General features: G+C 35.0%; 1 protein-coding gene across 1 annotated transcript in view; it reads left to right on the top strand.

Moving 5' to 3' along the window:
* Positions 1-3,705, top strand: part of DYNC2H1 (dynein cytoplasmic 2 heavy chain 1) — a 364,114-nt gene extending 360,409 nt beyond the window's left edge. The window contains exon 89 of the mRNA XM_029208148.1: positions 3,170-3,705. Coding sequence (XP_029063981.1) covers positions 3,170-3,328 — 159 coding nt within the window. The 3' untranslated portion in view covers positions 3,329-3,705. The remainder of the gene's footprint in view (positions 1-3,169) is intronic.
* Positions 3,706-13,431: the final 9,726 nt, after the last annotated feature.

Here is a 13,431-nt window from a genome sequence, read left to right as displayed (position 1 = left end):
ACATTTACTGTTTATGAGATTTTAAGCAATGACAAATAAAATTTTAAGAAGCAACTGTGGTACTTCGCTTTTAAAACACTGTACGTTTTGCTGGAAAGATTTGTACCCTCACTTTAAAACAAACAAAAAGCCTACAACCAAAAGCAAGTTTGGAAGGGTTTGGAAATATATACAAAAACTGGTAAATTGATAGTGAATATGCAAAGAATCAACTTTGCATTACTCTTAAATTCCTAATTTAAAGAGAAAATTGCTTGGCATTAAAATGAAGAGATATAGAGAAAATCTTCTGAATAGAAAGGAATAGCATTATAAAACATTTCAATGTGATGTTTTCATTTTTGACCATAGAAGTTATGGGAAAGAAAGCAAATATAGAGTGGCAGAGGAAGATAATTTAAGAACTTTTCTAGGATTATAAACATTCATAGGTTCAGATCATTTCAGTTCAACAAATATGCAATGTTTGTCTGCTCTTTGCTGAAGAATTTAAAGGCAATACCAAAAGAAAGCCTACACTAGGTTATTAATTTTAGGAATGGCTAAGGAGTTATGAAAATTACAGGAATTTGTGAATGCTAAAGCTTTGCCATTTAAGCAGAATTGGAGAAGAGGGAAGAGATTAGGCAGTGACTAATAATGGTTGAAAATTCTCTTTACTCCAAATTCTGTATTTTTCTGAGGCCCAACTCAGGATTCATTCTCTCCATTAATCCTTGTTAGGTTAACATATCCCAGAGTAGTAGTTTATTTTGATTTTCTTTAAAATACTCATTTTGCCAAAAATTATATTCTAAATATTTGATGTGTATGTTGTTTCTTAAACTAAATTTTAAGCTTTAAAGAAGATTATTATTTTCTCTATTTGGATATATATTGAAATGCTTTGCTTTTATAATTCTAGGTACAATATTAGCACATAAATGCTGTTAAATGAATGGATGAGTAACAGAATCATCAATACAAACAGAGAGGAAAATTAGAAACATTCAGGGCAGATGGTCTTCTTACCTATTTGGGTAATGATTCTTCATAAAGAATGAATTTTCTCATGTCAATCAGGTTACAATTTAGGAATTTTAGAAATGAATGAGTTTTCAAAGGGACTTAACTGTTTTATATCAAGGACTTAGAAAAGTTAGTGTTGTGGGGGTAGAGAAAAGGATTGGAAAAGACAATCAAAATTCCATATAATGCCCGCTTAGACTTAAAAATAGAATGCTTTAAATTTCTTCATGAAGGAAAAAATATTTTTATTTCTCTCTATCCTAGCACCATCCATGACCTGTAGTAGATGGTAAAAAGCTGGGACTTTTTTTCTAATTGATTTAAGAATTAGTAGGAATTAAAGAAAAGTTATGCATATGTAGTCCTTATGTGAGTAAATAATGCTTTGTATTTGAACTCCTTAATAATACATCATTGGATTCACCCAACATCCCATTAGGTGGACCAGTGTTGTTTATGTTCCTTTTATGATAGGGAAACAGATGCTCAGAGAGTAATCTACTCTCTAGGGTCAGGAGCTCCTAAACAAGCTAATGCCAATTTTTTTTTTTCAATCGTACTACCTATAGCAACTTTGCCACTTGCCTAACTAGGTTACCATGATAAATTCTTCATGGGTTTCTGATTTGTCACTTGTAAAATTCTAGAATGAGTCTAACTTTTCTCTTAAGTTTCATTCTAACTCTAAAAACTTATCCATTAGTTGAATAAAATTATATAAATTCAATAAAAACATGAATGCTAAATTTGAATTGGAATTACTATTATGAACTTCTGATGTTTTTCTTTAAAAAAAATACATATTTCTAAGCTTCAGTCACTGAAAAATCCTAGAAGGAGAATGATAGATCATTCCTAGCACCCAGACTATGATCTCTAGTACCATTTCTCATTAAAGGAACCAAGGATCCTCAGAGTAATGACTAATTTTTGATTTCTGGGACAGCAAATAAACAAGATGAACTTACAACATCTTGACATACTAGAAGGTAAGAAAGCTACTGAAGACTACTAGGGACATATCAAAACAAAAACAAAAACCCTCAGGAGCCAGCCTAATGAGTTCCCACTGCACAAAGATTGACATTTTGAACACCAATAAGATAGTAATTGCATTGCATTGAAGCACATTGAACATGTTTAAATCCACCAGTTCATAATGATACTTAAAAAAATAGAGGGTGCTCATTGATCGCCTTTACAGTATGCTAGGGAACAAATGCATTATTTTAAAAGCATGTAAATAAAGGGAAATTAGATAGCATTTATTCCAGCCTTTCCTATATGAACTGTACCTCATGGTAATCAAATGATTGATAACTGGAAGTTCCTCTTTATAGATTTGTTTCTGCCTGGAAATGAAGGGATGTAGAATTAGATTATCATTTTTTAATCTTAAATATAAATAATGATCATCAATGGCTCCTAATAGCTAAAAAGAGAGACACCCAGACTTTATATGCCTCTTGATTGAAGTATACACTACTACCTATGCAGTGTTTTTACCAGAAATTGAATCTGAATCTGAACTCACCTGCAGACCCACTTTACAAGAATACAGGGAACAGAAGAACATGACACCATGGGAATGTAGCGAACAAAAGTCAGAATGTGGGCAACTCTTTGGTATAGTTCTTTAGCAAACAAATTACAAGGAATAAAGGAGAAAAAATAAATTTAGGAGAATTAGGACACATAACAAACCTCAAAGTGTGGGCTCTATTTGAATTGCGGTTCTTCCAAAAAAATCTTTTAAAATTTATGGGAAAATGGCATAGTGGGTATAAGATGATATTAAGGAATTATTGTTAATATTTTTATGTGATATAATATTTTGATTATATTTTTATATTTTATTTATAGACATATATTTAAATACTTATAGATGAAATTTTATAATGTGTAGGATTTGATTCAAAATACTCTATTATTTGGGGCTGGGGGAGGTTATAAATGAAGTACAGTTGGCCATGAGCTGATAATTGTTGCAACTGAATGATGTGGTTTATTATGCTAGTCTTTATTTAAAACATTTCATAATAAAATGTTAAATATATTTTATTATTTGGGAAGATTTTGTGTTAATATTTGGTTATCTAATGATCTGTTGCAACACAGTATATTGCTGTATTTTAAAACAAAATTAATTCTTTTTAAACAGGGCGCATATGGTCCGTATTCCTCTGATGAGTGCATATCTTTGCCTGTTTACACAAGTGCTGAAAGGGATCATGTGGTGATCAATATCGACATTCCATGTGGGGGCAGCCAAGATCAATGGATTCAGTGTGGAGCAGCTCTATTTCTCAAAAATCAGTAGAACCTAATGACAATAAAAGCTGTCTTAGCCAAAATAAACATTTATTATTTAAGCTTTAAATAAAATATGTGGTCAGTCCACATTTGAAGTGTTAGTTCAGAATATTAGCATGTAGTTGTCCTGTGGTGTTTATCTCATTGTGTTTTTATTTTAATGGGTAATGACAGCACCCTGTACCTTTTAAAGTAATAACTTAATGGAGTCAATGTTAAAATAGCATATTCCCTATATAATATTAAGTATTTCTGTGAGGCAGTTCACTTTTCCAGTGGCTCAAAAATTTAATGTTTTAGCTAAGAGTTTTTAAATAGTGTATTTAAGGAATCAGTAATAAATATTTTGGCTATTATTTCTGTATCATCATTTATTTAATAAAATATAAGATATTATTAACGTTTCAGTCTTCCATGGTTTTATATATATACATATATGTATATATATAATGTCTTTAAACGTTGAAGGAAGTATTATATTTTAGTTAAAATATACAGCATCTCAAAGTAATGCAGAAGAAATGGGAAATAATAGCACAGAAACCAGGATAAGAATTTTACAAATAGAATAATTAAATGATGAAAAGGTTATAATTTCTCATGGGTATGGCTTTCCCATGTGTTTCTATGAAACCGTAAAATTCTACAATGGCTGAAAACTTAAATAGCTAGAAAAGGGAAAAGCAGGGAGGAGTATTCAGGGAAGGTGTTTGTGGGCCATGTCTGGAAATGTCACACATCATTTATGTTTATATTCCATTAGAGAGAACTTAATCACATGGCTACACCTAATTTCTAGGGTGGTGGGAAATAGAGTCTAGCTGGGTGCTCATAGAAGGGAAGACTAGAGAGGCTAGCTAGCTCTCCTTGCCACATCCCCATGCAAAGGAGAAAGCTCATTTCTCAAATGCCTCCAGGACAAAGGCATAAAATGACTGAAAACTAGTAAAGACACGTATGGCCTTTAATTGGTCTTCTGACTCCAAACCTTGTGCTTGTGAATTATAATACTTACAGAAAATAACATGATCCAGACATTAGCCAGATCCCAGTAATACAAGGATGAATAACATACTGTCTCTGCTCTTGAGAGATTTAAGAGCTGATAGGACAGTGAAAGGTAAAAATAATATCACTGTAAATTCTGTGATATGAATATTGCTATACAAGCTTTTCTTTTGGTTACTATTTTTTATTGAGTATATAATACATAAAAAGAAAATATATATATAGAAAAGAATTACAGTACAGTGAAATCCATTATATGGCACACCAGCAAAGGGCTATAGAATTCCAGAGGATGGTGTAACTAATTCTAGTTGCTATATTTGTTGTTTAATCTAAGCTTGGCTAATTAACTTTTTCTTTCTTTCTCTTTCTTTCTTTTTCTTTTTTTTTTTCTTGGAAAACTTACTTTGAAAATGTGTTACAAAGGATAACAAACACATTTATTGGTCTTCCAAAATGAACAAATATTAACATGCTGTGGTGTTTACTTTAGATTTTTTCAAGAAATTTTAAAATTTTTAAATTCAAAACCAGTTGAAGCCCTTCATGTTCCCTTCTGCAGCCCCATTTTCATCTTTACCATTTCAGAGGCACCCACTAACATGTATTTGTTGTGTACACAGGCCATTAGTATTATGGCAAAATGTTTGACCAAAAACAATATAGGAGAGGTTTTTTTCAATCAGTGGGAACTCCAAGGAAACTACCTAAAACTTCAGAAGAACACACTGTCTGAGATTCTCAGTCAGTAGAAGTAACAAACAATAGTTTTAGATTCCCAGGGCCCACAGATGGTGGAATGGCCCAATCAGGACAGGGATTTTCAAAATAAAAACCCCAGCAAACCAAGAATAGAAGGGAACTTATTTTCATGGATGGTGGATATCTAGGAACTAAAACCTATAACAAAGATCATTTTTAATGGGGAAACAGAAGCATTGTCTGCTTATCACTTCCATTCAACATTGTTTAGAGATCCTAACCATCACAGAATGACAAGAAAAACAAAAGCAAAAGCAAATAAGAGAAAAATATGTTCAGGAGGAAGACATTAGTACTCCCTCCCTCCCTCCCTCCCATAAGCCCTTTGTTCATCTTTAATTTTTGCAATCTTTAACACATGCACCTACAAAAATAAAAGTTTAAGAGCAGAAATTGTGAGCTTAACTGTGTTAAGCATTTGTCCAGAATTCTTTGGAGGTTTTATTTTTTATTCTGAGACTTTCTGCTGTAACTTATTATTATTATTATTTTTTTTTTTTTTTTTGCGGTACGCGGGCCTCTCACTGTTGTGGCCTCTCCCGTTGCGGAGCACAGGCTCCGGACGCGCAGGCTCAGCGGCCATGGCTCACGGGCCTAGCCACTCTGCTGCGTGTGGGATCTTCCCGGAACGGGGCACGAACCCGTGTCCCCTGCATCGACAGGTGGACCCTCAACCACTGTGCCACCAGGGAAGCCCTCTTCTGTAACTTCTGAAAGAGAGGTGGAGACTGATGTAAGAAAACAGAAATGACAAAATCACTCCAGACACTTGAAACAGCTTTTTCCATTTGACTTCCATTCACTCATTTCCATTTGTCAAAATAAAGTATGGATGAGTTATCACTTCCCACCTATATCCTAAGAAAAGCGTGAGTACAAAGGAGTCCGACCAGTAAGGCAACTCCAGGGCACATCCAGGGCAAGACTGCGGTGAGCCCTGGGGACACACAGGAAAAATAGACAATGAAGTATATTAGACTCAAAATCATCCATCTTATCCCTTGCTTTTGGCCCTCTTACACATTAAGAATCTTGAGAGCAGCATGTGTACTTTTCATGCTTTTATTTCTGGTATTTGTTTACATTGGAGCTCAATAGATATTTGTTGAATCAATAACTAAAACTGCTTTCAGATGACTTAATCATTGAATTTGTCTCCAAATTATTTTAGATTGTTCCCAAAGTCAAACCCACACTCAAAGAATGCGTATTTCCCATTATTAAGGGTAGTTGAAGACTATCCAAAGGTCCTTAAGGAAATCTGAAAGAGAAGTTCCAAAAATATCAGAACAAGGGTAGCCTCATTTTTCCTATGTGATAATCATGAAGAAGACAACTACTTTGGGTGTGTAGTCTTAAATCAAAATTTTTTGGAAATGAAAAGGATGATAGAGACTTGCTGGAGTTTTGTTTATGTTGTTTTACTTTTGCTTTGTAGTCCTACCTTCCTAAATGCTTTACTGTTCCTGTGAACTTGAGATTTTCAACTTAACATTGCAGCTAGGAGGAAAATTAATTATCAAAGTTTCATGAGTGAGGTGGATTTTATGATGGACATCAGAGAATCTATGCTGTAAGGAGTAGAGGTAAACCTGTCAGGGTCCAAAAGCTCAAACCAGTTCTCCTCCTCAGTTTATCTGAAGCCCTTCCAAATGTTAATACTGCAAATCTCTCACTGAAAAAATGAACATTCTCAAATAGTTAAATCATTGGTAGAAGCACAGGAAAAATAAACCCAAGCTGAGGAAAAAAAAAAGCCTGTTGAGAATAAATGTCTCTACCTGTGTTAGTATTTTCCATACATGTAGACATAACAATCAGCATTGTCTTTTTTTAAAAAAAGAAAAGGGAAAAACAAGTATCAACCAAAGTACTGTGTTGTAAGTCTCATTACTTCTGATTATTCTATGCCTAATCTATTCTTACCCCCTCCTTTCCAGTTCCTAAGAACCATTTCAAAAGCAATTAAATCAATAGAAACTTAATAAGGTAAAAGCAGAGAGAGGAAGGTGGATGGACAGATGACCTTTGATATCTCCTTGTTTTAGAAGTGGACTAGTTATTGGTTAGCAAAGTAAGGGTAAAGAACAAAACATAAAGTTCGTGTTTTATGGAAAGCTCACAAGGCAATGAAGATACCAATTTAAACCACACAAAAAATAATGGAATCAGATCATAGCCTAAATATAAATTTTGAATATTTATTAAAGTCAATGACACCCGTGTGATTTGGAAGCTAGCTTTATTTCTATTTGAAATAACAAATGGTTATTCAAATAGGAATTTATTTGAACAGATCTAGTTCTGCTGTAGTAGTTATATCCTTAGCAATGCTGCAGCTGCTAACTGGTTTGTAATTTTAAGCACAACTCTTTTCACATTAGAAACTGCTACTTATCATTCTCCCCTATTGCCATGATAATACAATGCTTAACTTGGTACTCTGAATAAAAACTACAATTCCTCGTTTCCCTCATATTCAGGTATAGCCATGTGACTCACTTCTGGCCAAAAGATTGTGAACGCAAATATATGGCAGCTTCCAGGAGCCCTCCTTGTAGGACATGATCAGTATGTCATTTTTCCTCTTCATCTCTTCCTCTCTTCTGCCTGGCACAGGGACACTACCATCTTGAGGCGTGTTTATGGCCACAAAGGGCAGAGCAACAACATGGAAGGAACCTGGTTCTCTTATTGGAGCATAGATGCCGCCCCTGAACCATTTAACTCTGACTTCATTTACTTCATTTATACAAGAGAGATTACAAGCCCTAGATGGGATATAAAAAAGCCACTTGGCCAGTGGTATGGACAACTAGAACAGGACTGACTGCCCTCAGACAGTCCCTCCAAAGACAAGGACTAGACTCAGATATTCAAACTGAACTGAGAACCTTGAGCTGGAATCACTTAAACCTGTCATCTCCAACTGAGGCAGGTCCCACCTGGGTGGGCAACAGCTGTAAACAAAACTGTTTTTCCAGAGACACCAGGGGTACCTTTGGGACTGCACTCCTTATGTAGAATTCAGGCATTAACCTGCCTCTCTCTCAAAAGCACTTGTACCTTTGACCACTTTTTGGGTGGCCATAGGAGAGCTGCAAGTATATAAAGAAGCACCACCAGTAGGTCATTTATTCCTCAGACAATTGCAGCCCTTTTTCCAAAATGAGTCTACCTTTGGTTACTTGGTGTAGGATAACTGCTTCATTATATATGCTCCTTGTGGACAGTTTTCCCTGTAAGGGGAATCATCCAATTAAATAAGGTGGTAGGAAATGTGTTCTTGACTTCAGCTGTAGTGATCAATGACATCATCTCAGCCCTAGAAGGCATTCAGATCAGCCTCAACTCACCGTCCAATGGTGGTTTATCTCTGGAAAAAATTCTATTTGGTTATTAATTAGATGATAATTAAAAAAGAAATGCTTGTAATGGTAGTAAAAAAAGATATAAGATATACAGTGTGATTTTTTAAAGATGTTTTTGAAGACCATTTTTAAAGTCTTTTTTACAATACTGCTTCTTTTTTATGTTTTGGCTTTTTGGCCACAAAGCATGTGGGATCCTAGCTCCCGAGCCAGAGATCAAACCCACACCCCCCGCATTGGAAGGCAAAGTCTCAACCACTGGACCGCCAGGGAAGTCCCCAGTGTAATTTAATGTGTGAATATATATATATGGCATATCTCTGATTTAAGAGAGAGATATTTAAAAATATTAAATGATGATTATCTCTGAGTAGAATGATGAATGATAGGTAATTTTTGCTTTACACTGGGTATATTTTTACATTTTTCAAATGTTCTGAGAATGTATTACTTTCATAATTAAAGCAAAATACTAAATTTTTAATTAAAGGAAATAAGAAATAAAAATTTAAACTTGAAGAAAACAATGTGTAACGTTAGCTTTTCATATTCTGAGATAATTCCTTTCAGAATCCCTTTATCTGCAAGCTTTCTAGTCTATTTATAGTATGTATTATTATAGAACTTAATTTACTCAACTCTTTATAATCTCAAGGGTACATTGGGATTTGTATATAATTGGTATTTGATTAAATTATTTTAGATCAAAAGCAAAGATGGCATTTCTACCTTGGCATATAGCTGCAATCAGATATATATGTAATTTTAAAGTTTAATATCTGTAATAATGAGAGAAGTGGTGAGTCAAGGTAAAGTTTAACTGAAGTCAATTTAAAGGCTTATATTTAATTACAGAGTGGCAAGAGCCCTGGACGTGGAGTTAGGACACCAGGCTGCCAGCCTTAAGCTGACCCCATCATGTTTGCCAGGGTATCATCTGATCCCTCTGAGCTTAGGTTTCTTCATCTATGAGACGTGGATCACTATTCCCATTTCAAAGTGTGATTTGAAGAGCAAATGAAATGTCATGTGATAACATTGTATGAACTAGTATAAATTTAAATTTAAGGTATTGTTATGTTGAGACTGGATGTGAATTTAAATGCTAAGATAAATTATATCACAGTTTATATAAAACATTAATTCACTACTTAGAAATAACAAGCTGAGAATGATCTGATTGTAATATTCTCAAGTTTTACACTATCTGGTTTATTTGTTATTATGTTTCCAGTGTTAAAAGTCCATTTTGTTTTCACAAGATGAACCACAGTTTAATCAGAACACTGTCATTTGTAGTATTTTGTCCAAAACCAACAGTCTGTATATGACCAATGTATAATAACAATAATAACTAAGGCTTAGATAGCACTGATTACATGCTAGGCACTGCTCCAAGTGATTGATAGATGATAGAAAAATAGATAGATAATTATATTCATTTATTTGTTTATGATGTCCATTTTACTAATGAGAAAACTAAGGCCAGGTTGAGTGACTTGCTCAGCTAATAAACTGGTAAACTAGCAAGGGAGAAAACTCACACTTTAGCTCTCCCTCCCCTCAAGGAAAGAACAAAGTCAGCAAAGCTGAATTCTCTGGCAAATATCAGTTTGGAACTGAGTTTGTTAAAAGGAGGGAGCAGGGCTATTTCAGCACCACATGTTGGTCAGTTCTTTATCTTGACAAATATTTGCTGCAGCAGAGCTTCTGGCAAAAGGATAAAATGAATTGATAGCACCAGTCAAAATAGTTGTTACATTACATATTTTCACTGAAAAGTCACCTCCAGAAAACTTAGGAAGAGAATATGGGAGGGAAAATGCTTTGAATTGTGAACTCAACTCTCAGAACTATCAACTTCCTTTGCTCCAAATACTGAGTGTCCTCTGCATGCACAGTACTATTCGAGGGGCCTTAAGGGCTTTCTGACACCGTCTCCTTCATGATATCAGAGCAATAATAAAATCAAGACCATTTTTTTACTTTTCTTATAAAGAAAACTGTGAAATATGTCAAACAGATATATGTAGCATACATATACAGTATAAAGAATAATAGAACGAGCACCTGTACTAACACACAGCTTAAGAGAAAGAACATTTACTAACACCACTTAACCTCCTTGATATGTTTCCATAGTTTTTCTCAATATGAATGAATCCCTAAGCCATATTTTATATTTCTGCTTAACTTGACAAATATTTGCTTTTAACTTTTGACCCCATGCGAGGTTAGGTCATTCAAGATAGCTATTCTCTTGCTCTCTGTACATCCCCTGCTCGACCAGTGCCTGCTTCATTCACATGACTATCCAGTCCTCTTAATTATGGGGCTTAATTAATCCCTGGTACCTGCTGAGCCCACCTGAGGTCAATTGCCGCTATTAATGGTAGACTCCTCCCCCGAGTAGCAAAGACTGCTGCCACATCCTGCCCACCGTCTGCCATCCACAATGGGGTGTTGCTCCAGGACCCTTCTGCTTCAGCCATATAAGATCTCTTGTCCAATAAACTGTTGATGTCTCTGTTGCTGTCTCTGGGCTCTTTCTTTCAGTCTCAAGGCTGGGCAGCTACAAGGCTTGCAGGCCTGTGGGGTGCAGCCCAGCATCCCATCATTTTTATATGGTTTTAATTTTTATGTAAATGGCATTTATTTTGTGACCTTTGTTTTTTCAGTATGAATGTGTGAATTGACCAAAATTTACGTATCCAGTCTCTTCTTGAGGAACATTTTAATAGTTATTTTTTTTTACTACTACAAATTACATTGCTGTAAACATTCTTAGTAAGTCTCCTGATGTGTATTTATAAGACTTCCTTTAGGGTATCTACCTAGTAGGGGAATGACTGAGTTTCCAGTAGGAAAACTATCAACTTAATAAGATAATGCCAAGTAATTTTCCAAGTGATTAAATGACTTAATATATATAAAGCACTTGAAAGAGTACCTAGCACTAGTTTTATTATAATCATAATTATGAAGGTGATTGAACCAATTTACAGTCCCATCAGCAGTGTATATGAGTTCTTGTCATTCTGCATCCTTATTCAGTACTTAACATTCCTGCATCTCTAGTAGATTTGAAATGGTATAACACGCTAGTTTTAATTTGCATTTCTTATTTACAAATAAAGTTAAGCAAATTTTCTTATGTTTATTGTCCATTCATGACTTTTCTTCTGTGAAGTGCTGTTTTCATCTTCTGCCCAATTTTTCCTATTGAGTTATCTTTTCTTATGTTTTATTTTGATGAATAAAAGTTTTTTTACTGGACTGCAGTAGAATTTTTCAGCCTCTTGTCTGGTTTGTTTTCCCATAACAAGGTCATTAAAATGACAACTTATTTTCCTTACAGTTTAAAGTTCTGCGTTTTGTTACTAGAATGACCTCGAACAGTAACTTTAAGTCAGGTAAAGCCATGTGCAAATCCAAAATTCAGCTGCATGTCTTTTTTGATATCTGTGACAGTTACATAGTCCTAAGAAAATGAAAGAATATGAGTCCATTAATTTCTGTTAACACAAAATGAGCTCTAGGCAGGATGTTGATTGCTGGGCAGGAGGTTCATGCAAACACACTGTGGATGTTTTACATGGATAGGCTTTGGGGGAAGATGTCTGGTGCAGAGTTTTAAAGCCAAAATCATAAATTGCTTTAGGCTCAAATTAGGCTTAGAATAAAGGGATATGTCTAGAATGTACAGTGAAATAACAGGCTTTGCATAATCATAAATTTGCTAACAGTCTGTTTTGCTACTAATTCTAGTCACTCTTCTGAGAAATGATTGCTTGATTTCTTGACCACCGGCTATTTTGCCAAGTCTCACATATACCTAGGTGTCTGTAGATGCTTTTTGTTAAGTACATGATTTGTCAATTCAAAGGTCTTTTTGTTGTTATCAATAGAACATATATTTGCATATTTTAGGAGTCCACCAATCTCAACTGGTCATCATCATTAGATAGGAAATTTACGTGTCTTACGATATCAAATGTCTTTAGAGTTGTACTGAAAATACATGTAACTATCTAAGAGCCAAAGAAATGAAAAACCCAATCATGTCCAAAAGTTGAACTGCAGATTTGTGAGTAGATAGTAAAGCAGGTAATATGTATAACTTACATTCATGAGCAAGGGCTTCCTGTATAAAAGTTAAATTTTGAAGCCCATGATATAGTGACAATAAAAAAAGTTCTCAGTATGACAACAAAGGCAATGAGAGGAACTTTCTAGTTGCTGATAGTCCAGGATTTCACAGAAAGTAAAACTGTTGTGGAAAGTTGCTCTCCATAGGTGCTTGCCCAGAAAGCTGTAGGAAACAGGAGGTACAATCTCCAGCCAGGAGAAGAGTGGGGACAGGAGGACCTGGCAAATTTGGTGATGGTCACATGCCCCTACATCACCATCTTCACATCTCTCTTTTTATTCCTCACCCCAAGGCTTCCTTTCACATCTTCTTTTCCATGGGTTTCCTTTCCATGTGAACTCAGGCTGTACCTGGGGCCCTGGAATTGCATGGCCCAAGCCCAAACTAGGGGCACAGGAAAGAAGGAGAAAGAGATTAGTCATCTTTTCCTAAGAGCAAATAGGTCCTGTGCCAGCTCACTTCTTTAGGGCAATGTCTCCAAGCAGGGCAAATAGGACACTTGATTACATGTGACAGAAGCAAAAGAATCTTACATGAGGCTGAATAGAACGGCTCTTTAAGGAGAGATTTGTGCAAGATTAGACTCTCAGAGCCTCAAAAATTAATTTTGAAGGTCAGATAGTCATTGATAATAATAGTAAGGGTCAGATATGTACAATGCTGCATCATTTGCAAAGTGATTTTGCATACATTATCACAGCCCTGTGAGGACTGCAGGCCAGTTATTAGAATCTGAGACTTTTGTAGGTTAACAGCTTGTTCAAACTCAGGACCCAAAAGTTCTACCTCTAAAATCAACTTAAAATATTTCTATCTCAC

Source organism: Monodon monoceros, unplaced genomic scaffold, assembly GCF_005190385.1.
Source record: "Monodon monoceros isolate NGI ecotype Baffin Bay Population unplaced genomic scaffold, NGI_Narwhal_1 Super_Scaffold_7, whole genome shotgun sequence".
In the NCBI taxonomy this organism is placed as follows: domain Eukaryota; kingdom Metazoa; phylum Chordata; class Mammalia; order Artiodactyla; family Monodontidae; genus Monodon; species Monodon monoceros.
This window is presented reverse-complemented; position numbering and strand designations above follow the sequence as displayed.